The 26,168-nt window shown below is 40.8% G+C and overlaps 1 protein-coding gene and 1 non-coding gene across 9 annotated transcripts in view; one reads left to right on the top strand and one right to left on the bottom strand.

Annotated features, from left to right (window-relative positions):
- Positions 1-7,522: 7,522 nt before the first annotated feature.
- LOC129480814 (zinc finger protein 33A) overlaps positions 7,523-26,168 on the bottom strand; it is a 51,335-nt gene continuing 32,689 nt past the window's right edge. For 5 of the 8 annotated variants that reach the window (XM_063637354.1, XM_055275178.2, XM_055275174.2 and 2 more), the window contains one exon: positions 7,523-13,220. In XM_063637354.1, the coding sequence (XP_063493424.1) occupies positions 11,137-13,220 (2,084 nt within the window). In that variant the 3' untranslated portion in view covers positions 7,523-11,136. The remainder of the gene's footprint in view (positions 13,221-26,168) is intronic. The other 3 variants (XM_055275179.2, XM_063637353.1, XM_055275177.2) reach the window with 1 other exon arrangement.
- On the top strand, positions 24,187-24,292 carry LOC129481411 (U6 spliceosomal RNA). The gene has a single exon (XR_008657412.1). It is a non-coding gene; the product is annotated as a U6 spliceosomal RNA (small nuclear RNA).

Genomic DNA, 26,168 nt, shown 5'->3' with positions numbered 1-26,168 from the left:
CACTGGAGTTGATGGTGCAGAAAGAAAGCACAAGAAACCATGTAGAATGAGGCTGGATCTGCCAGGGTGTTCACTAACGTATTTGTTGCCTCCACATTTCCAGCCATGTTTAAGACTTCTTTCCTGGTTGCATTTGAAGTGACATATTGAGAGAACAGATGTAACAGTTTTACAAACTGCCTGGGACATAAGAGCAGGTCAACAGGTATTGCTTGTCTTTTAGGATAGAATCCTTATCGTGAGTTATCAAGTCCCCACATGAAACACTAAGGAATGATTAAAAGCACATTCCTGGTCGAGCACAGTGGCTCATGCCTGTAATCTCAGAACTTTGGGAGGCCAAGGCGGGTGGATCATCCAAGGTCAGGAGTTCAAGACCAGCCTGGCCATCATGGTGAAACCCCGTCTCTACACAAAATACAAAAATTAGCCGGGGCATGATGGTGTGTGCCTGTAATCCCAGCTACTTGGGAGGCTAAGGCAGGAGAATTGCTTGAACCTGGGAGGCGGAGGTTGCAGTGAGCTGAGATCGCACCATTGTACTCCAGCCTGGGCATTGCAGCGAGACTCTGTCTCAAAACAAACAAAAAACTGCATTCCTCTATGCCCTCCAGTAAGGAGGAGGCAGCCACAGGGTTTGATTATGACAGTCAGTGTATTCAGAGTTAGGTTTTTGGCTCATAGGAGTCTCCTTATCTAGTATTGCATCTGGAATGAATGAACTCTGAGGTATGTATGAATGATTCCAGGCTCAGCAGTAAGTATTGGTAATTAGTGAGCTCCTCTTTAAATGGATTTTCATCAGAGGTCCCTTCACATGGATTGTGTGTTATGAAGTGCCTTTGACTATGGGGAGATGACAGAGAGCCAAGGAAAGTCAGTCAGTCCTTGACCAAAGCCTTTATGAGACCTAAAGAGTGAGAGGGAGGCAGAAAGAGCAAGTGAGCATGAGACAAAAACAAGTGTAGGGTGGGGAAGAGGTAAAGGAAGAGTGGACACACACCCGTTGGCCAGCTCTGGCTTTAGGATGCCAGCCAGTGTCTCCTAACCCAGGGACCTTTCCTTTGGAGACCACAGATGGAACAGAGAAGGAAGTGATTCTTGGTATTGAGCTCAAATAGACACTTAAAGTTATGCAGACTAAATTGGATAAAACTTGAATCTTCTTTTCCCACTTAGATTTGGTTTCAAAACCAGAGAAGACACCTGAGGCTGAGCTGGCTGCAGTGTGGACGCTCCTCAGGAGGACAGCAGCTCCAAGGACATGAGAAGCCTCAGCCCTGGGCCCCAGGTGAGTCCCCAGCAGTGTCAGTGCACTTCCCCAGCACAACTCTTAGAAGTAGAAATGTCTCTTTAGGCTGTTTCCAAATTTGTTGCAGAGAAGGCTGTCTCTTCCACAGCACGCTAGTGTTGGAGATGTGACCACCATCCCTATCTTGTGGGAAGGTAGTTTGGAAGAAGGGAAGGCCATGGATCTTCCAGTCCTGGTGTGGCAGGCAGTGCAGAGTCCTCTTCTTCCAGCACTGCAGGGGTTTAATCCAAGGGCATGGGCACCTCAGGGGCCTGGGAGGGAGTAAGGATGGTGAGAATAATATTTGAAAATGTCTGTTGTAGGGTTGATGTGAAGATGGCCTGAAAGCCCTCTTTTCTTCCTGTTTTCCTACAGAATGCTTAACCAAAGGAGGGAGACAAAAGCGACGCCATCACTAAACCAGACAGGTGTTCTCCTTCAAGCTTTTCAGAGGAACTGATTCATTGGAACTGCCATCAAGGAAGTGCTGGCAAAACAAACAGGCATTCCAGAATCCAGAATCTAGGTAGTTTTCTGTCTGTGGTGCACGATTTGTCCCATAATTTTGGAAGTGGTATTGCCCGCTGAGATGGTACTAAAGAAATGGGAGCTGGTATCTTGAAAGAAGTTGAGAGTTCTTTGTTATAAGGGTGCTGTCTTATGTGTCTTGTCTTATGTCATATTTGTCTTATGTCTTTCTTATGTGTTATGACCTTTATCTCCAATCCAGTCTTCTAGGCACTAGACACCAGTGTAGACTTTGCCCCTCCACTAACCCCCAAGTGTGATAATCTAATCATCTAGGGTCCTCTCTTTTGTGGGAAAATCCTGCAATTCTAGCAAATCAATGTGGGATCCATTCGTGGGCCAGTGCAATAATTCCCCTAACTTGTCCACATTTTGCAGACTAAATGTTATATACAGACAGAATCACCGAGATAAAGCCCAACAGATGTCACTTCTGCCTCACAGATGAGGGAATGAAGCTGGAACCTCTTACGTCTTCTGACATCTTTGTTTCTCTTTCTCTTAGATGTGGGCTCAGAACCAAAGAGCTTGGCCCCCAAGCCAGAGCAGAGGCAGCCCTGTGAATTCCCTGGCAGCTCCAATCACAGACCTCACCCTACTGCTCAGCTGCAGCACAGCAACCTGTGCATTGCCCAAGCAGCTCTGAGCACAGGCCTCCCTCCAACTCCCCCAGCAGTCATTGGTCATCTGTACCAGCCCTTCCTCCACTAAGCAGGTCTGTGAAGGCTGTGTGAGCCAGGCACCAAGGGCCATCCTGCACCAGTCCACTTGGGTTGTGCCAGGAGATCTCTCCTCTCAGGACCCATGTGTCAACAGGACCAACTCTTGGAGGGGTGCCCCCACCCACTTAGTCTTTCTGGCATGTGTACTAAGAAAATTGCCAGAATGACAAGGACAGTGATGGTACTAGCCTGGGAGTTCTGCCCTTCAAGGACACTACTCAGCCTCCATATGATCATCCTGAGCAAGGATCACAACAAGGTGTGCAAGACACAGCCCACCTTAGGCAATGGTGGTGTGAGCAGCGCCAGGGCATGGTGATCAAATCGCCACCTGGGGACAGGGAGCTGCTCCACAATGTGCTCACATGGACACACCTGCAGCAGCCTAGGGCATGGCCAAGCAAGGGGCCATCTCTTTCCTTTGAGAATCTTTTTTTCTTTTTTTTTGAGACAGAGTTTCACTCTTGTCACCTAGGCTGGAGTGCAATGGCGTGATCTCAGCTCACTGCAACCTCCGCCTCCCGGGTTCAAGCAATTCTCCTGCCTCAGCCTCCCGAGTAGCTGACAATACAGGTGCCCGCCACCACACCCTGCTAAATTTTGTATTTTTAGTAGAGACAGGGTTTTACCATGTTGGCCAGGCTGGTCTCGAACTCCTGACCTCAGGTGATCCACCCACCTTGGCTTCCCAAAGTGCTGGGACTACAGGTGTGAGCCACTGTTCCCGACCTCACCTCATGCCTTTTAGATGAATGCCCCGACAACCTCACAGTTTCAGAAATCAGCATCACCAGTTAGGATTAGGACAGGAGAACCCTCCACAGCCCGCAGCCAGGAAGTTTCAGGCTCTGCTCAATGCCCTGCAGAGCTCACTAGGGCTTCAGGTTTAGGAGGGAGAAGGTGTCCTTCTCACCACCTCATCAGGTTCCTCCCCAGGATGAAGAAGTTGCATGACTCACAGGGGGATAAACAAGCGGACACACCATGTCCTGGAACAAGACTAACACAAGAGGAAACTGAACACTTGGAAACCCAAAAGGAGCGTCTTTTCTCTGCCTTGTGGACATCGCTTAAGTTTCCAGCCTCACTTGATGGCCTACGTGATTGTTTCTAAGATCCACACTGTCCTGCAGGCACCACAGACACCAGGCAGTGGATACCTTTGCTGAATCCTAAGGAGCCAAAGCATTTTTATGACAAACACGACCTCCTCCCTGCGATCGTCACATCCTGGGTAGTCTGGACAATGCACAAACCAGAACTGAACCAAGGTGAAAATAGGTAAAAGAGACACATCCACACTTCACTCCCTTTGGTGAGTTCACAGGGTGAGCCTGAAGGCAGACTGATGCAGAGAAAACGGGGGTGCTATATTTCGTCTTGATGTCAGTTCATCACGAAGGGTTTGCATCTTAGCTCTTACCAGAGGAGATGGGAACTAGAAGTTATCTCACTATCTATCTACCAATGATTGGTAACACAAGCTTAGATGCATAATACTGAATAGTGTTCACATGTAATCCTCCCTTTAAACATGTAGACAGAGAATATGACAAGGAAATGCAAAACAGCAACTCCATGAAATCACTGAACAAAGCAGGATGTTCATCTTCTGACACTGTTAGCATTTTGTATAGATTTACATGCACGTCTATGCACAAAGCTGCCCTTTTTGTTATAAATAAATTTTTGTCAAGTTTAAGCCTCTTGGTTGTCTTTGCCTCCTCTCTTCAAGTGGTACCTTCCAAGAATACACCACAGATTACCAAGCTATGTCTGCTTCCAATGGTGCCTTAAAAAGGAAATGTGATTTATCAAGATACCTGTCTTTCCCACAGTTCCTTCATTCATTTGTGCTGTCTCCTTTCCATGTGAACCTGTGGGACCAGAGTCTGGATGCCTTGCTCTAGTTCATAGCTTGTATCTGCAAAGACACCATTCTGTTATTACTACACACAGACACAGACGCATTTTGCTTTAGAGTTTCTTTAGAGTGTGCATACTCCAAACTCACTGTTTACTTCCAGATGATTGGCACAGGATACTTTTCTTCAGGTTTTTTTTTGTTTTTTTTTTTTTTTGAGATGGAGTCTCACTCTGTCGTCCAGGCTGGAGTGCAGTGGCGCAATCTCAGCTCACTGCAAGCTCCGCCTCCCGGGTTCACGCCATTCTCCTGCCTCGGTCTCCCAAGTAGCTGGGACTACAGGCGCCTGCCACCATGCCCAGCTAACTTTTTGTATTTTTAGTAGAGCCAGGGTTTCACCGTGTTAGCCAGGATGATCTCAATCTCCTGACCTCGTGATCCGCCCGCCTCGGCCTCCCAGAGTGCTGGTATTACAGGCGAGAGCCACCACACCCAGCCTTTTGTTTTTTAAAGAGACGGAGTCTCACTCTGTCACCCAGGCTGGAGTGCAGTGGCACCACCATAGCTCACTGCAGCCTTGAACTCCTGGGCTCAAGCGATCATTCAGATTGATTCCATTAACTGGGGTATTATAAATCTCTCTCCCAACCTCACCTCACATACACATAGGCTGCATGCCCATACACACGCACTCATAATAGTCTCACAGTTTCCCCTGAAAATAATCTGACAAATGTCTTAGGCAGCATTGGGACCATGCCGTTAGGTGTTGAGTTTGTTTTTTTTCAATAGTGTCCCAACATATTCCTCATGTACAGAGATGAGACTGTAGCATGGCCAAATGCCAAATTTCCAAGAGACATTTTGTCTTCGTCCATTTGTGCGAACCATGGACTATAACAAACCACCTGAGACTAGGTCGTTTATAAACAATAGAAATTTACCTCTCACAGCTCTGGAGGCAGGGAAGGCCAAGATGAAAGCGCCAGAAAGGTGAGTATCCGGTGAGGGCCAGGTCTCAGCTTCCAAGGCAGCCCCTCCTTGTTGTTTCCTCTTGAGGGGAGTGACACTGGGCCCTCACATGTCAGAAAGGGGAGGGGCAAAAAGGGGTCTAGTGTGTTCTCTCCAGCTGGCTCCTAAGATCACTAATCGTTCATGAGGTAGAGCTCTCATGACCTTACCACCTCCCAAAGGCCAAACCTTTGCAAGCTGTTGCACTGAGGATTCAGTTTCAACTTGACTTGTTTTTTGTTTTGTTTTGTTTTGTTTTGTTTTGAGACGGAGTCTTGCTCTCTTGCCCAAGCTGGAGTGCAGTGGCACCAACTCGGCTCACTGCAACCTCTGCCTCCCGGGTTCAAGCAATTCTCCTGCCTCAGCCTCCCAACTAGCTGGGATTACAGGTGTGACCATGCCCAGCTAATTTTTGTAGTTTTAGTGGAGACGGGGTTTCACCATGTGGCCAGGCTGGTCTTGAACTCCTGACCTCAAGTGATCCTGCCGTCTCGGCCTCCCAAAATGCTGGGATTTGTGCTCGGCCTCCCAGAGTGCTGGGATTTGTTGAGCCACTGCACCCGGCCTCAACATGACTTTTGGAGGGGGCACAAACACTCAAAGCATATTGGATGTCACAGTCACTCTCCCTATGTTCAAGGTAAGGTCATATAGTCTGTGGCCCAGGTGTAGGCCATCAGACCCCATGATTGCAAGATTCACCCTGTGGCATGTTGGCAAGCAGCAATGCCAGGCCACACTCAGGCACACTGGCAAGGGGTTTTGCATTCGGAGAGCAGGAGAGTTACTTCCTCTGGTAATCTGGGGAGAACTGGTACCTTTTTCTCTTCTCATCAGCACCTGGACCATGGGCCACCACGCATGTGCATCTTGACACTCTTAGGGTTCAGTAAAGCATGTATGGTGGCAGCGAGGTGCAGGTACTACTCTTCCTGAATGCCTCATTAGGCAACTGGAGTGCCACACTCACCTCCCTCAGTTGTCTCCTGCCTTTCCACAAACCTCACAATAGGCCATCTGCATGCACAACCCAGGGGTGTGCAATAACAAACAATAGTCTGTAGGGATGTTCCATGCAGCCAGTGATGATAATCAGAGAGCTCCAGCCAGACCTTTGGAAAGTGGGGCTCAAGTGCTGATCAGTTCGTGTGCAGTGTGGTCACTACCTGTAGAGGTGGGAGCCTCAGAGACCACCTGCCAAACAGGCTGAGCCCAAGTCAAGTCATGAAGGGATACAGCCAATGGGTGAGCACTCTTGTCCTGTGCACAAGAGCATTTTAGAATGGGAAGAGATGCGACACTCGCCTCCCCCAAGAAAAGTGCATTACAGCACAGGCCAAGTGCAAACCTGCCAGCAATTGGTGGTTCTGTCCAAGAAGCCTTTGCCATAATATGGAACCTGTCAGTTAGCCAAGAGCAGTTAGTTAAAATTGGACTAGACGACCCTGGCTTTGGATGGGCCATCCTGTTTATGCCAATGGTTGTAACTGCTTCCTTTTCACACTGATGGTGAAGGAGGGATCCCCAGCCTGATGCTATAGAAAGGTTGAACACTGAACACCTGACACTGGACAGATAAGATCTAGGTGAGTTTGTCAGTCACACCAACTCTCAGAAAGGTGAGAAGGACACCACATGCTGGGCAGAGCCACACAGGGTTCCACTTGGGAGCAGAGTGGAAAAGGAGGGGTTGTGGCGAGCAGCTGTATTATCCAGAGAGTACAGTGACTGCTGTTTGCTGTGGGAGGATGTGAGGAGTTTGGTGAATAATTCCAAGAGCTAGCAGGGAAGCAAATCTTACTACTTAGGAATAAGCAGGAACTGTGCCTGGCCCCCCTGACAAGGAGGACTGTCTGCTAAGTTATCTCACCTGTGGAAGCAGAGTGGCGATGGAAATGAGGTTAGGTCATTTGAGGCCCTATTGGCTTCAGATGTCAAGAGAACCAAGAATACTAGTCCTTAATTTCAGGTCAGTTACCATAATTTAAAATATATTAAGGACGTATAAAAGCAATTCAAATGTTCATTAATGATGATTTACATGTTCAGTCAGAAACATACGACTAACAAAAGAACACCTTAGTACAGAAACAAGATGTTCCTCAGGGTTGGTTGGTTATTTATTTATTTACTTAATACACTTCATTTTTTAGAGTAGCTTTAGGGGTACAGAAAAATTGAGCAAAAAGTACAAAGAATTCTCATATAACCTTTTCCCCTCCCATCTTCCACAGGCTCCCCAATCATTAACATCTTGCACCATTATGGTCCATTTGTTATAATTAATGAGCCAACAGTGATACGTTATTATTAACTGAAGTCCAGAGTTGACATTAGGGTTTACTCTGTATTTTCCATTCACTGTTTTCCATTCTCTGCGTTTTGACAAATTACAGTACCCTAGAGAGTACTTTCACTGCCCTAAAAATCACCTCTCTACCTGCCATCCCTCCTTTCCCCTCAACTCTCAGCAACTACTGGTCCTTTCACTGGCTCAATAGTTTTGCCTCTCTCAGAATGTCATGTAATTGCAATCATACAAAATAGAAAGCCTTTTCAGATTGGTTTTCACTTAACAATAAGCATTTAGGGTTTCTCCATGTCTTTTAATGACTTGATGTCTAATTCCTTTTTATCATCTACCTGAGGACTGTATCCTGCAACCCTGCTATAATTGCTTATTAATGTCAGCAGGGTTTTTGTTGTTTATTTAGAATTCTCTACAAAGACAATCATGTTGTGAACAAAGACAGTTGTATTTCGTCCTTCCAAATCTATGTGCATTTTATTTCCTTTTTTTTTTTATCACTGCATTCGATAGCACTTCCAGTACAATGCTGAAAAGCAGTGGTGTTCCTTGCCATGTTCCTGATCTTAGTAGGAAAGCATCAAGTTGGAAACATCAAGGATGATGTTAGCTGTAGGGTTTTTTGTAGTATGTTCTTTATCAACTTGAGTAAGTTCTCCTGTATTCCTTCTGTGTTGGGAGGGTTTAACATAAATGCATATTGGATTTTGTTAAATGCTTTTTCTGTACCTGTTGATGTGATCATATTTCATCTTTGAGCTGCTAATGCATGCAATGGATTACACTGAATATCAAATGTTGAACAAGCCTTGCATTCCTGATTTGCTAATATTTTGAGGATTTCTGCATCTGTGTTCAATGGAAATACTGATCTGTAGTTTTCCTTTCTTGTAGTATCTTTGCCTGGTTTTGGTATTAGGGTAATACTGGCCTCACAAAATGAGTTGGGAAGTGTTATCTCTGCTTTTATTTTCTGAAAGAGATGGTAGAGACTTGGTATCATTTCTACCTTAAGTATCTCAAAAAAAGCACATCAGTGAACCCATTTGGTCCTGGCACTTTGTTTTGGAAAGTTTTATTATTATTTTTTGAGATGGAGTCTCATTCTGTCACCCAGGCTGGAGTACAGTGGCACAATCTCGGCTCACTGCAACATCCACCTCCTGGGTTCAAGTGATTCTTCTGCCTCAGCCTCCTGAGTAGCTTGGACTACACGCGCATGCCACCATGCCCAGCTAATTTTTTGTATTTTTAGTAGAGACGGGGTTTCACCATGTTGACCAGGCTGGTCTCGAACTCCTGACCTCGTGATCCACCCACCTCAGCCTCCCAAAGTGCTGGGATTACAGGTGTGAGCCACTGCACCCGGCCTTGGAAAGTTATTAATTACTGCTTTGATTTATTTAATAGATATATATGCCTATTGAGGTCTACCTTGTGTGAGCTTTGAGAGAATGCATCTTGCAAGGAATTGGTCCATTTTAGCTAAGTTATCAAATTTATGGACAGAGTTGTCCATGTTTCTTTCTAATCCTTTTGGTGACCACAGGATTAGCTGTGATGGCCTCTTTCATTTTTGGTATTAGCAATATTTGTCTTCTGTTTTTTCTTAAGCTAGCTAGAGGTTTATCAATTTTACTGACCTTTTCAAGGAACCAGTTTTGGGTTTTATCAATTTTCTCTTTTCAATTTCAATGATTTTTACTCTAATGTTTTACCAGGTTACTATGGATTTAATTTGCTCTTCTTTTTCTAGTTTCCTAAAGTGGAAGCTTAGATTACTTGTGTAATCTAGGATCACCGGACTGTATAATCTTAGATTATTTCTATGATCTGATCATGTAATATAGTATACAATCTTCACACTGTCAATAAAAGCCCCATGCCAGCTTGATTCTGGCTCTGCTCCAGCCTCAACCCTCTTCTTCATGTTCTCAAAAGTCTCTGAGGGCCCAGATCCCTGTCTGGGTACAATGAGCCTTGAAATGACAGTCCAACAGCCCTGGGCAGTAACTGGGCCATATGTGTGGGCCTCTTTCCAGGGTCCTGTCTTGGAGAGCAGCTGCTTAAAGAAAATTTGGACTATCACTTACGCTGAAGGCTGGAATGTTCACATATGTACCCTAGGCACTTCATGGCATGGGATGAGCCACAGGTAGGAAGAGAAAGGGAGTAACATGGAGGCAAGCCTAGATCTTCACATGTACAGGATAGATTTTTTTTTAGATAATTTGTTATTTTGATTTATACCTTTTAAATGGATAAACATTAGCTCTGTGGGTCTCCTTTTAAATTGTTTCAGGACATGACAAACATCTGGGATGGGCCTGATGATGTAACCACTACTAAACTAAGATACCTACTTCCTATTCACAATTATGTTAAATTCCATTACACATATGAAACACACGATTTATATCACATACCACTTATACATATGTAAGTCCTATGAACTTCAGGGATAATTCGCAGATGTGCTTAATGCTATTGCCCTGATTATTCAATTTATCTGTGCTTTAAAAAAAGCTTCATAGTCAAGTGGATGCAAGGGATAGGGTTGCAGAAAGGGTGTGGTTATTAATACAATAAGGGAACTACTTGAGGCTAAATCCTGATTCCTTTGTAATCCTGATACAGTACAGATCTCAGATTCCTTTTCAGTTCTGTAAACTAATCATGTTGATGGTTACTCAAATGTAGAAGTGGTAAAAGTTTGATATAACCACACAGACATACACACACACACACACACACACACACAGAGTGCATGCAAACCATCGTAAAATCTGACTAAGTCTGTATCTACTAGCAAGGTAACATCGATTTCTTGGACTTGACCATATACTAAGATTGTATATTATCCTTAGAGGAAGTTTGGTGAAGTGTACATGGGAATTCTCTCTACTCATTAAACTTCTTGTGAGGTTATTTTAATTATTACTTTTTTTTAAGTTCTTAAAGCTTTACATTCCACAATATACATCTATAAATTATTGTTAGGTGCCCTAAAAACTATTATGGCATCAAACTCAAAACAGAACTTGTCATATTTTATTTCTAAGCAAAATTTTCACTTTAGATGTCTTAAATTGACAATTTTCTGCTCAGTGTAAATTCTAACATAATCTTATTTGTATTTCTGCCAAAAATTTTCACAAATTCAAAAAAATCTGTAAGGTGTTATGCCTGTATTAACCATCTGATATTACACAGAATATCACTTCCTAACAAAAGCTGTCCTATAATTGTTGTAGTTTATGGGTTTATCCCCTACTATTACTTTGGAATAACTTAAGGTGAGTTTGTGGATAGTTACTGAACATTCAGGATGTCAACAGGGCTTTCTCCACAGTGTGAATACTCTGAGGCATTATGGAGGCTGACTTGTGGCTGGAAATTTCTAATATCCATTTCATTCATAAGGTTTTTCTCCTATGTGTCTTCTCTGATGTACAATGAGATTTGACTTTTGAGAGAAAGTTTTCCTGCATTTGTTACATTCATAGGGCTTTTCCCCTGTATGTGATCTCTGATGTTGAGCAAGTTCTGATTTACGGTAAAAGATTTTTCCACATTCATTACATTGACAAGATTTCTCTCCTGTGTGAGCCCTGTAATGTACTGTGAGTGATGATTTGTGCCTGAAGAATTTCCCACATTCATTGCATTCATAGGGTTTCTCCCCCGTGTGCTTTCTCTCATGGAAAATAAGTCCTGACTTTACACAGAAAGATTTTCCACATTCGTTACATTTATAGGGCTTTTCTTGTGTATGGGTTCTGTGATGTACAATTAGAGCTGACTTATGGCAGAAAGCTTTTCCACACTCATTACATTTATAGGGTTTCTCCCCTATGTGAATTCTCTGATGCTGAGTGAGTTGTGACTTCTGGTAGAAGGTTTTTCCACATTCTTTACATTCATAGGGTTTCTCCCCTGTATGTGTTCTATTATGTTTAGTTAGGTATGATTTATTGTAAAAGATTTTTCCACATTCATGACATTCATAGGGGTTCTCCCCTGTGTGTGTTCTATAATGTTGAGAGAGGGTTGACTTATGGCTAAAGAATTTCCCACACTCAGGACATGCAAAGGGTTTCTCCCCTGTGTGCGTTCTCTGATGTACTGTGAGGTCTGACTTCAAGCAGAAGGTTTTCCCACATTCATAACATTCATAAGGTTTCCACCCTGTATGAATTATCTGATGCTTGGTGAGTAATGACTTGTGGTAGAAAGTTTTCCCACATGCATTACATTTGTAAGATTTATCTCCTATGTGAATTCTCTGATGCTGTGTAAGATTTGACTTTTCACCAAAGGATTTCCCACACTCAAGGCATTCAAAAGGTTTCTCACCTGTGTGAGTTCTCTGGTGTACTTTAAGGTGCGAAGTCACACGGAAGGATTTTCCACATTCATAACATTCATAGGGTTTCAGCCCTGTGTGTGTTCTCTGATGTTTAGTGAGGTCAGATTTCTGGCAAAAAGTTTTCCCACACACATTACATTGATAGGGTTTCTCCCCTGTATGTGTTCTCTGGTGTAATGTGAGGGCTGACTTATGGCTAAAGGCTTTCCCACATTCATTGCATTCAAAAGGTTTCTCCCCTGTGTGTGATCTCTGATGTTTAGTGAGGTTTGACTTATCCCAGAAAGCTTTTTCACATTCATTACATTGAAAGGGTTTCTCTCCTGTGTGCACCCTCTGATGTCGAGTGAGATATGACTTCTCCCAGAAAGCTTTCCCACATTCATTACATTCAAAGGATTTGTCTCCTTTATCACCTTTCTGAAGCTGTGACAGACACAATTTCCTCCTGAAATTATTCCCACTTTCACCACAATCATAGCGTTTCATAGATACCCCATGATGTTTAGAAAGGGTGGACTTCACACATAGGAACTTCTCACAATCACTAAATTCATAGTGATTGTCCTTTGACGGAGTTATCTGATGGAACAAGAGGGATGAACTATCACACAAAGTTCTCCCAAATTCATTATATTCACAGTTATTCTCTTCTGCGTTCTCTCTCTTCTGTGTATTGAATACTGCCTTTTCAAGGAGGGTTTCCTGACATATACTGTATTCAAAATTGTGCTCTAAAGTTTGAATCTTCTCATGCTGCAAAGTGTCCTCATGATGACTCAGTGTGTTCCTATTTTTCAAAACTTCATTTTTCTCTCGAGTATGAGTTTCGTCATGCTTAATATCGAGTAACAATTTCCCACAGGCATTAAATTCATCAGACTTTTTTCCTAAATAGTTTATCTTACTGATAAGTTCTGAAACAGTGTTGAAACTCATTCCACATGAGTAACACTGACAGAGCATTTTTCTGGAAGGAAAAGAGCTTACGTCCACATTAAATGGTATTCCTATTACATCACCTTGTTCCTTAGTCAGCATTTCATTATTGATGAATACAACTTCCCACACATGTTTAGATTGGTTTTCTTGGCTCCTCTGTTTCAGGTGATCAGCTGTCCAGACTTCTAGAAATGAGCAAAATTAATCTTACCATATAAATACCAAAACATTTCTCAGGGAAGGAAATCGCTATACAAATGCCCCGTGTTGTAGCTGACTGGTTTTTTGGCCAATTTCCAAAGATGAACATAATTGCAAGTGCATATTTTTTGTATTTCATGGGTTTGGGGTGAAAAAACAAAAACAAAAACTAGAAACAGAAGGCCTAGGCTAGTGGAAAAACAGAGAGGAATTTAACTATTTGAATGCACACATTTGGTTTCTAGTGTAAGAAGAATAACAGCAACTGCTTACATCTGCATTTCCCCATGCATCCCCCCAAGAATTATAAAGGTCACCATAGGCTGGGCATGGTGGCTCACGCTTGTAATCCCAGCACTTTGGGAGGCCGAGGCAGGCGGATCACGAGGTCAGGAGATCGAGACCACGGTGAAACCCCGTCTCTACTAAAAATACAAAAAAATTAGCCGGGCATGGTGGCGGGCGCCTGTAGTCCCAACTGCTCAGAGAGGCTGAGGCGGGAGAATGGCGTGAACCCAGGAGGTGGAGCTTGCAGTGAGCCGAGATTGCACCACTGCACTCCAGCCTGGGCGACAGAGCGAGACTCCATCTCAAAAAAAAAAAAAAAAAAAAAAAAAGTCACCATAAGTGGAGCAAATAACATTATCTATAACAATCTGTGACTTTAACATAACTAGGTGATGGAGAATATTACTAATTTCAAATCACCACTAAGCAATAGATATTCAAATACAGCAAAAAGTGACAGCCCATGCCTACAAAGAGAGTCAGTCAGAGACTGTGGTGATTACATGGAATAGACGAGACAGGCAGCCCAGAGAAGATGAAACACAAAACTACTCCCAGAAAGGGAAAGTTTCACTATGAGTGGGAAAATACTCAGAAGATGTCTGAGTTCACGTAGATTAAAGCTCAGGCTACTGGGAAATCCAAGAGAAGAGACTTGGACTGTATATAAACTAAAGAGGCAAAGGGTAATCAAACTCAGGAATGAAGTTGTAAAGAGGACAGAATAATCACAGAAAATAAGACTTGTAATTCAAGTCTTATTAAGACTTATTAAAGACATTCCTTATTAAGGAATCTGTTATGGACTAAACTGTGCCCCCCAAAAATGTGTATGTTAAAACCCCAACCTCCAGTGCGACTGTATTTGAAGATGGGGACTTTAAGGAGATTAACTAAGGTTAAATGAGGTCATAAGGGTAAAACACCAATACAATGGCATTGGTGTCCTTTTAAGAAGAGGAGACTGGAAAGCACATGCATGAGCTCTCTTTCTCCCCCAACCCACCACCCCCAACCACTGGTCATATGCACAGAGAAAGGCTGTGTGAGGACACCAGAAGAAAATGCCATCTGCAAGCCAAGGAGTGACACTTAACCAGAAACCAACCCTGCTGGCACCTTGACTTTAGACTTCCAGCCTCCACAATTGTGAGAAAATTTATTTAAGCTACCCAGTCTGTTGAATTTTGTTACAGCAGCCTTAGTAAACTAATACAGAGCCAAAGGGGAAACTACACTTGACTGAAACTTGAATAAACAGCATTGTAAAGGAGAATGAAACAAGAAAAAGAAGAAATAATTTTAAGAGTAAGAAAAAAGAAAATTGGATCAGAAAGAAAGTTCTGGATAAAGATGTTCTACAATTAAATAAATAAATTATAACATAGTATATATGTTATTGCAGTCCTTAAAGAAAAATGAAAACAACAGAATAAATCTAATATTAAAAAGTATAATCTAAGAAAACTGTCCAAAAATAAAAGACCTGATCCACATATTCAAAGGAACCATCACGAACCTACGAAAAATGTTCAGCAACAGTTTTCTCCAAAACATATCTTAATAAAACTACTAGATGTTAAAATTGAAGAAAAAGTACTCTAGACAAAAAGACCAAGTCTCAGCAAACTTTTACTTTGAGTCTTAAAATCAGGTAATTCTATCCATACAACTCAGCTTTTATTTTTCAAAGTTTTAGTTATTCTAGTTCCTGTGTATTTCCGCATAAAGTTTAGAATTACATACCCAATTACTACAAGAAATCCTGCTAATTACTACATGGAATTATATTATTTTGAATCTATAAGTCATGTTAACGACAAAACATGTTAGCAATATTGAGCTTTCTGACATAAGCAGGGAGTTCCACTTGTTTAGGTCTTCAATTTCTCTCTGCAGTGGATTATTGTTTCTAGTATGGTCTTTCACATCTTTTGCCAGACATAGCTGCAAAAAAAATATTTTTGATACTATTGCAAATGGAACTTTTAACAATTTCAAGTTCCAATTGATCATTGCTAATATATAGAAGTAAAATTCATTTTTACATATTTTTCTCCTGCCACCTAGCTACACTTAATAATTATAGTCATTCTTTTTCCCATTCTTTTTCTTGGGAGACTCCATTAGATTTCCTACATAGATAATCATATCTTTTGTGAATAAAGACATTTCTACTTCTTTTCCATTCTAGTCTCCTTTCTTTTTCTTCCCTGGTTATACTAGGTAGTATATATTACACTATCAAGTATGGGTGGACATCCTTGTCATGTTCCTGATATTGGAAAGAAATCATTCCATTTTTCACAATTATATACAATGTCAATTGTATATTTTCTATAGCTGACTTTTATCAGATTAAAGAAAGTTATCTTCTATTCTTCGTTTGAGAGTTTTAATCAGAAATGGATGCTAAATTTTGTCAAATGCCTTCTCTGCATATATGGAAATGGTTGTATGGGTTGACTTTTTTTCTATTTTTTTCTTTTTAATACAGGGCGGAGATGACTACATAATTGATGGGGCCAGTGCAAAATAAAAACGTGAGGTCAGTTACTCAGAATGTATAAAAAGAAGTATAGTAAAAGGTAAAATAAACTATGCTTTTTTCTTTTAATATATTTTATTACTTGTAAAATGTAATAGGTATAATCGTAATATATAACAAGATAAATTTACAAATCACAAAAAAGTTTTGTTGTAATAACTTTAAATGATACAATAATTACTAATAGTTTGTTAATATGATATCTTGATTGATCGTAAGATTTTCTGGCCCTCTTTTTGCAAATTCATTTAAGTCATCAAAATTTATATTTTTAGCAACTTTATTTTCAATATATAATTGAAAGTAACATGTATTCTTGGCAAATGCAAGGTAAGTAATTTTTGTTAATTTTTAATTTTGAGAAGGTTTTCAGCTGATGCAATCATTAGGAACCTGTTGGTTCTTTATACGTTGTGACAATATGGGTTAAATTTCTGATTTCTGATACTTTATTGCACAATAAAAGTTAAAAAAATACAAGTTTTGGTATATATAGACAAAGACTGGAGTAGCAGTTCTCTGAAATTAATTCTTCGTGAATATTAGTTTTGTACAAAGCAGAATTCAATTTTACATGTAAATTTATACAATGGCATTTTAATGTTTCCTCTGACATTTCCTACATCTTGTACAAGAAACAAAATGGCTTCATGATTTGCATACAATTGGAAACACCTGTTTATGCAGTGTATTGCTGTATTTCCAAATGCAAAAAAAAACTATTTTTAAAATTGACTTCTTTGTTAATACTTGATTCATCCAAAATTTTATAAGAAAATCATGTTCTCTCCCATCAAATGAAATTCCTATTTCTAAGCCTCTGGATATTTACTTTGCAATGTTGCAGCAGTTCTTAAGACCAGAGAATCTACACTCCAAAGAATTCTAGGAACTGCCTAGTGTGCCTTAACACAATGTCCACAAGTATGCTTTTATTTTCTAATACTTTACTGACAATGATGACTGCCTGAAAGCTGGAAGTTACTGCCCCAGTATTCAGTCCAGAAAATTAGTATTTCCTAAGAATGTCAGAGGGACAGGCTTAGGGGAGACACTAGTAAGCCAGCCTCACACTGTGGGTCCTCTCTGGAATGCAACTGTTCGTGAGTTTGCTGCTGCTGCAACCAATGCAGACAAAGGTCATGGCCCTGGCTACCCACACACAATTCCAGGACACTCCCAGGCCATACTACACAGACCAACAGCTCAGTAGGGCACTGCCTCTCAAGTATCCTGTCTACTTGCACACATAGTCCAGTGTCCATCAGACTTCACACACAAATCACAAGTTCAAAGATAAAACTGTGAAGAACTTCAAGATGGCAACAACAGCGCATTAAGCCAAGTACAGGATCCCTTCTTACAAGAGTGCAGCAACGTGTGACTGCACAGGTCACCTAGCCATGAAGTTGGCCTAGACACAGGGAATTACACTGACTGCTTTTCAAATGTTGAAAAAGCCTGCCAGGGATTAACCACACTTGGTCATGAGGTATTAATAACCATGTTATACGCCACTGGTTTCCAATCCCTAGAGTATTTGAATTTATGTTCATGGAGGACATTGGTCTATAGCTTTCTTTCCTTGCAATGTCTTTATCTGGTTTTGTTATTAGGGCAATGCTGGACTCAAAGAATGATTTAGGAAGTATTCCCTCTCCTTGAATTTTCTGGAGAAGTCTGTAAAGAAGTGGTAATATTAATTGTTTGCTGGAATTCACTACTGAAGCATCTGAAGACCTGAGGTTTTCTTTGTGGAAAGGCTATCTGTTTTGGAGTAAGTGGTAGTAGCTGTTTATTTGAAGGAAACGGTTCATTTCATCAAAATCGTCAAACTGATAACTTACAGGTATAGTATTTCCTCACTTCCTTCATAATATCTATAGAATCTTCAGTGATTCATCATTCTTATTTTTGATATTGATAATCTGTTCCACCTAGAAGTTTATCCATTTTATCAATCTTCTCAATGAAACAGCTTTTGGTTTCACTGATTTTCTCAATTGTTTTTCTGGTTTTACAGATTATATTGTTCTCCATTTTGTTTTTTGTTATTTCCTTTCTTCTACTACTATATGGATTTGTATTCTTTTCTACATTCTCAAAGTGGAAGTAGCTAAGACCATTGATTTAGACCTTTCTTCTTACCCAACACAAGTTAAACTTCATACATGTGTATATTAGATACATACATATACATAAACACATACACATATGAAATTCCCTATATGTGAAATTTACACATTAATATACATCACACATAATACATTATATCCTATATATGAGAAACTTCATATATGCATTTACATATGGTAGATATATACATACATAATACAAACACACACAATGCGTATTTGTGTTGCCTAAGAAAGATCTCAAATCAATGACCTCAGGTGCTTCCACCTTAAAAAGCTAGAAAAAAGCAAATTAAACCCAAAAGTAAGTAGAAAAAATGAGTAAGGATAAAATGGAAAACAATGAAATCAATGTACTTATTATATGTATTTTATATTTGCTATATCTAAATTTCCTATATGTAAATTTCCCATAAATTCTGTTTTCATTAACCCAAAGTTCAAAATACTTTCTAATTTCCCCTTTGAACACTTCTTTGAAGAATCCATTATGTAGAAGTATATTCAGTTTCCAACTATTAGGGATTTTATAGATACTTCTGTTATTGATTTTTAATTTAACTAAATTTAAACCCCTTATGGTGGGAGAAAATACTCTATATTACTTCAATCCTTTTACATTTATTAAGATTTGCTTTATAATCAAGAATGTGATTTACCTTTGTTAATATATTCATTCATCTGTCCTTGAAAAGAATGTATATTCCACTGTTTTATTTGGGGAGGAGGGTGCAAAAGATATTTTATAAATGTCAATTAAGTTATTTAGGGTTAAGTCTATTATATCTTTGCTCCTTTTCCATTTCCTGTTTTATCAATTATTAAAAGGATGCTAAAACCTCTGATTATAACTGTGGATCTATTTCTCCTTCCAGGTCTATCAGATTTTGCTTCAAATATTTTGTAAATCTATTACTAACCTAAAGTTTAGGATTGTTAAATCCTCTCGATGAATTATCTCTATCAATATGAAAAAAAATCTTTATCACTGGTATTCCTGGCTCTGAAAGCTACTTCATCTGGCTGTCACAGCACTGCAGCCTTGTGAATAATTTTACCATTCTATGTCTTTTCCCATTCTTTTTGTTTATCTATTTGTCTTTGAATCTAACATGTTTCCTTTATAGGCAGCATGACTGGATCTTATTTTTATTTATCTTATCCAGAAATCTCTGCCTTTAAATGGGGTGTTTTAGACCATTTATATTTTCTGTGATCATCAATGTTTATAAAAGCTTTTGCAGTGTACTTTTCAGTAATAGTACATATATGGATCTTCCAATAATATATACTTCTTTTTCACAGCCTTTTTAGGCTATGACTGTCATATATTTTAAATATATGTTATAAACCCCATAATACATTTGATATTATTTTTGTATAAAGTCAATATCCTTTTTAGAGATTTACGTAAAGAAAAATATCTTGTATACATATCCAAGTAGTCAACATTTCCTGTCCTTCATCCCCCTAGGTAGATCCAGATTTCCATCAGACATCAGAACACCTCTTGTGGTGCAGGTCTGCTGGAGAGGAAATCTTTCAGCTTTGTTTAACTGGAATGTCCTTATTTCTTCACTGTTTCTTATAGCTATTTCTACTGAGTATATAACTCTATGTTGAGTTTTTTTGTTTTTAAAACTAATGTTCTACTATTTTCTCTGTTGCCTCATTTAAGGAGAAATCTGCTATCATCCTTACCTTTGTTCCTCCATAAAACATGTCCTTTGTCTCTGGCTGCTTTGAGGATTTCATTTTAACACTGATTTAGGGCATTCTGGTTATGACTCATGTGGCTTGGTGTAGTTTTCTTCATGCCTCTTGTGCTCAGGGTTTGATGAGCTTCTTAGATCAGTAAGTTCCCATCACATTTGGAAATTTTTTCATCATCTCAAAATATTGTTTTCTGTTCTTTTCCCACTTTCCTTTTACAGACTCCAATTCCATGTGTGTTAGGGACTACTTGAAGTTCTCTTAAAGCTCATAGGGGCTTGCTTTTTTGTTGTTTTTTTTTTTTGAGACAGTCTTGCTCTGTCGCCAGGCTGGAGTGCAGTGGTGCAATCTCAGCTCACTGCAACCTCCGCCTCCCATGTTCAATGATTGTCCTGCCTCAGCCTCCCGAGTAGCTGGGACTACAGGCTACAGGCACCTGCGACCATGCACAGATAATTATGTATTTTTAGTAGAGACGGGGTTTCACCATGTTGGCCAACATAGTCTCGATCTCTTGACCTCATGATCCACATGCCTCAGCCTCCAAAAGTGCTGGGATTACAGGCATGAGCCACCACACCCAGCCCAAGGGCTTGCTTATTTTTCAAATATGTTTTTTCTCTGTTTCATTTGGATGGCTTCTATTACTATGTTAAGTTCACTAATCTTTTTCTTCTGCAGTGTTTAAACTGCCATTAGTTGTTGCCCTATGTGTTATTCTTTTTTTTTTTTTTTTTTTGGGGGGGGGGAGACGGTCTCACTCTGTCACCCAGGCTGCAGTGCAGAGGTGCAATCTTGGCTCACTGAAACATCCACCTCCCAGGCTCAAGTGATCCTCCCGCCTCAGCCTCTCAAGTAGCTAGGACCACAGGCAGGCCCCACCACACCCAGCTAATTTTTTTGCTGTTGCATTTTTGGTACAGACAAGGTTTCATCATGTTGCCCAGGCTGGTCTCAAACTCCTGAGCTCAGGAGATCCTTGCCTTGGCCTCCCAAAGTGCTGGGATTACAGGCATAAGACACCAATGGCTGGCCATGTATTTCTCATCTCAAGCATTATAGTTTTCATTTCTAGAAATCTGATTTCTATCTTTTCTGTTATACTGAATTTTGATTTGGTTTTTTTTTTAAATCTTCTGTGTCTCTAGTTAAGTTTTAGAACATATGGAATCCAATTATAATACTGTTTTCAATGAACTTGTCAGTTAATTCTAATATCTATGGCAATTCTGAGTCCATTTCAATTTCCTGGTTAGTCTCTTTGAGAAAGCTCATGTTTTCCCATATGTCTGTAAGTCTGGTAATATTTTAATGGATGGAAGACTGAGAGTTTTTTTGTTTTGTTTTGTTTTGTTTTTTTTTTTTGAGACGGAGTCTCGCTCTGTCCCCTAGGCTGGAGTGCAGTGGCACGATCTCAGCTCACTGCAACCTCTGCCTCCCGGGTTCACGCCATTTTCCTGCCTCAGCCTCTCCGAGTAGCTGGGACTACAGGCGCCTGCCACCACGCCCGGCTAATTTTTTGTATTTTTAGTAGAGACGGGGTTTCACCATGGTCTCGATCTCCTGACCTCGTGATCCGCCCGCCTCGGCCTCCCAAAGTGCTGGGATTACAAGCATGAGCCACCGCGCCCGGCCAGACTGAGAGTTTTACTTGGTTGGATGCTGGGTACTTTTGGCTTCCTATAAGTATTTTTGTGCTTTTTTCTAGGATGCACTTAAGTCACTTGGAAACAATGTGACACTTTCAGGTCTTGCTTTTATGATTTGTTAGGCAAATCTGGAGCAGTGCTCAGTTTGGGGCACATTACTCCTCACCACGGAGAAAAGACCTTTCTGAACACTCTAACCAATACTCTGAATTATCAGTTTTTCCACTCTGGCTGGCAGGATCAGTCCTTTTCCAGGCCCTGTGTGAGTACTGTGTACTATTCCCTCTGATTCTTTTCTGAAGTTATTTCACTCATTTCCTCATATACATGAGCTGATTAGTACTTTGTTGAACATTCATGGAGGCCCCTTTACAGATCTCCAGACCTCTCTCTGTGCGCATCTATCTCCTGCAAGCCACCAGCACTCCTCAACCCCCACAGCTTCAGGTTCTAGGAAAGAACTGCCAAAAGGCCTTGAGCCAGCCTCCTCCACCACCCCAATTAAAATATCCAGCCCAGTAATGGCAGTCTGAGAATACTGGAGTACAATGTCCACCTAGCTCATTGAGAAGAGATTCCAAAAGAAACCAAGAAGACCAGACACTACTGCCCCAATCCAGATCCCTGATCATAAAGCACAGTATCACCCACCCAGAGAAAAGCAAAACACTGCTGTAGCCTCCAGATCCCGAATAATGGAGCAGGACTCTCACCTAGGGCCAGCTGTAAGGACAGAGAGTTCCAAAACTCTCCTCCAGAAAACTCACTTTGTTCAGAACAGAGTGTGGGTGAGTGCAAGCCTAAGGTCACCCTCAAAAAGAATGGAAATTCAATGACAACCAATTAAGAAGAGGGTGGCAGTTCTATGACAGCAATAAGCTAAACCACAGACCAACTGAAAGTTTACTGGAGAGAGCAAGGGAAAGAGATGGCTAAGAAGAGACATCCAGGGCAATTAGATGTGTTCCTATCTACCAGAAACACTTATACAAATACATACACAGATTTTCTACAGTAACGATTTTTAAATTTATGTTTTCTAGGAGGTGACTTTCAGAATGGCAACATAAAAAGCAAACTCAAAGCCTCAAAGACAACCCTCTAGAAGGAACCCAAATTTAACAAGAGCAAACTAAGGGCAACATATAGTCCAGGACAGTGTTGAAAACAATAGAGCAATACGTCAGCAATCAGTAACGGCTATCAGCAAAGCGTAACAGCAACAGAGGCAGACAGGCTAACACAGCAATCACAGAAAGAGACACTCAAAGAGAGCACTGTTAACACCACTGCCATCCTAAAGATAGTGTGCATTTCCAAGGTGGAGCCCTCTGACAAGCAACATCAGTGAGAACCCAATGGGAGTGAAAAAGCTTCTCTCAAATAGTACAGTCAAGTCACCTAAATAAATAAACAAGCCCTAGAGAGAATAGAGGAACCAGTATCTAGAGGAAGCACAAAGTATTCTCTAAAATGTCTATACTTCAACAAAAAAATTACAAGACATTCAAAGAAACAGGAGACTGTCACCTATATACAGGAAAAACGACAGGCAACAGCAACTGCCCTTGAGAAGATCCAGCTATCAGACTTAGCTGACCTCAAAGCAGCTATTATAAATATGTTCGGGCCGGATGCGGTGGCTCACACCTGTAATCCCAGTACTTTGGGAGGTCGAGGCAGGTGGGTCACCTGAGGTCAGGAGTTCAAGATCAACCTGGGCAACATGGTGTAACCCCGTCTCTACTAAAAACACAAAAATTAGCTGGGTGTGGTGGCAGGCACTTGTAATCCCAGCTACTCTAGAGGCTGAGGCAAGAGAATGAGTTGAACCTGGGAGGCGGAGGTTGCAGTGAGCTGAGATCATGCCTCTGAACTCCAGCCTGGGTGACAGAGCGAGACTGTATCAAAATAAAAAATAAAAATAAATATGTTCATAAGGAAACACTACTTAGAAAAGGGAGGTATGATGATGCCTCATCAAACAGAAAATATCAATAAGAAGACAGAAAAGAATACAATGAAAATTCTGGATTCAAAAATTATAACTGCAATGGAAAACTCACCAGAATGACTCAACAAAAGATTGGGCCAGGCAGGGTGGCTCATGCCTGAAATCCCAGCACTTTGGGAGGCCAAGGCAGGCGAATCATCTGAGGTCAGGAGTTCAAGACCAGCCTGACCAATATGGTGAAACCCTGTCTCTACCAAAAATACAAAAAAAAATGCTGAGTATGGGAGCGCATGCACCTGTAATCGCAGCTACTTTGGAGGTTGAGGCAAGAGAATCGCTTGAACCCGGGAGGCGGAGGTTGCAGTGAGCTGAGATAGTGCCATTGCACTCCAGCCTGGGTAACAAGAGAAAAACTCCATCTCAAAAAAAAAAAAAGAAAAGAAAAGAAAGGTTGTAGCTGGCAAAATAATCAGTAAACTTAAAGATGGATCAATAGAGATTAAGTAATCTAAAAAACAGACAGAAGTAAGAGTGATGAAAAATGAAGAAACCTTCAAAAAAATGAGGAACCCCATTAACTACACCAATATATTCATAACAGAAGTACCAGAGGAGTGGAGAAATATCAAGTAGCAGAAAAAATATTCAAACAAATGAATGGCTATGCTCACTTTGCAACACATATACTAAAACTGAAACAATATCAAGAAGATTAGCACAGCAGCTACACAAGAATGACACACAAGTTCATGAAGTGTTGCATTAAACAAACAAAAAAAAAAGAGGCCAAAAACTTGCAAATCTGTTGACGAAGAGAACATCTTGAAAGCATCAAGAGAAATACAACTCCTCACATGAAGGGAATGTCCTAAGATTAACATATGGCTTCTCATCAGAGATAGTAGAGGCCAGAAGGAGGCAGGATGACATATTCAGTGTACTGAAAAAAAAATTTTTTTTTGCAATGAAATACCTTTTATTCATACAGGAAAATTATTTCTTTAATCTTCACCACAATACTAGTGGAGTTGTGGGGGGAGGTGGGGAAAATATTGTGTTCCCAGTTGTCAAATGAAGAAGCTAAGGCTTACAGAATTTGACCTGAGGTCACACAGCTATTTTTTCTTTTTATTTTATTATTATTATACTTTTAAGTTTTAGGGTACATGTGCACAATGTGCAGGTTTGTTACATATGTATACATGTGCCATGTTGGTGTGCTGTACCCATTAACTTGTCATTTAGCATTAGGTATATCTCCTAATGCTATCCCTCCCCTCTCCCCCCACCCTACAACAGTCCCCGGTGTGTGATGTCCCCTTCCTGTGTCCATGTGTTCTCATTGTTCAATTCCCACCTATGAGTGAGAACATGTGGTGTTTGGTTTTTTGTCCTTGCGATAGTTTGCTGAGAATGATGGTTTCCAGCTTTTTTAATAACCTGTCACCTAAAATAGTTGAACTATTTGCAAAACAGAGGGTGAAAATTAAAAATTCTCAAATTAAAAAACAAATAGAAATCAAAAAACTTGAGAATCCATTGCCAGTACACTAACCATAAAAGAAAGAAAAGAAGTTCTTTAGGGTGAAAACAACTGATTCCAAACACTAGTTCAAATCCACAATTACTGTGGGTAAAGGCAATGATACAAGAGAGTAAAAAAGGCACATTTTTTCTCCTTTCTTTTCCTACCCAATTTAATAAGCAAGTATGTATAAGTCAATGTTTATAACTGTATTGTTGGACCTATAACATATAAAAATGCAATATATTTAACAATAAGACAGGCCAGGCATGGTGGCTCATGCCAGTAATCCCAACACTTTGGGAGGCTGAAGCAGGAGAATCACTGAAGCCCAGGATTTCAAGATCAGCTTAGGCAACATACTGAGACCCTATCTCTAAAAAAAAATTTGTTTAATTAGCCAGGCATAGTGGTGCACACCTATAGTCTCAGCTATTCAGGAGGCTGAGGTGGGAGTATTGTTTGAGCCCAGGAAGTTGAGGCTGCAGTGAGCTGCGATCCTACCACTGCACTCCAGCCTCAATGACTCAGAGAGACCCTGTTTCAAAAAAAAAAAAAAAAATACATTGATAAACAAGGAAACAAATAAAGCAAAAAAAAAAAAAAAAAGAATAAAGCAAAAAAAATAGAGCGGCTGGGTGTGGTGGCTCACGCCTGTAATCCCAGCACTTTGGGAGGCCAAAGCAGGCAGATCACCTGTGGTCAGGAGTTCGAGACCAGCCTGGCTAACACAGCAAAACCCCGTCTCTACTAAAAACACAAAAATTAGCTGTGGTGGCACATGCCTGTAATCCCAGCTACTCGGGAGGCTGAGACAGGAGAACTGCTTGAACCCAGGAGGCGGGAGGTTACAGTGAGCTCAGATCGTGCCACTGCACTCCAGCCTGGCCAACAAAGCAAGACTCCACCTCAGGGGGGAAAAAAAAAGACAGAGGAACAAATCTGTGCCAGAGTAAGGAAATTACACTAGATGGTAACTCTGAATCCACACAAACAAATGAATTGAAGCAGAAATGATGAATAAGAAGGTTAGTATAACAAACTTTACCAATAGATACTTCCTATCTTTCAGCTTCTTCAAAAGACATCAACACATGAACGCAGGGAGGGGAACAACACA

Source organism: Symphalangus syndactylus, chromosome 4, assembly GCF_028878055.3.
Source record: "Symphalangus syndactylus isolate Jambi chromosome 4, NHGRI_mSymSyn1-v2.1_pri, whole genome shotgun sequence".
NCBI lineage: Eukaryota > Metazoa > Chordata > Mammalia > Primates > Hylobatidae > Symphalangus > Symphalangus syndactylus.
This window is presented reverse-complemented; position numbering and strand designations above follow the sequence as displayed.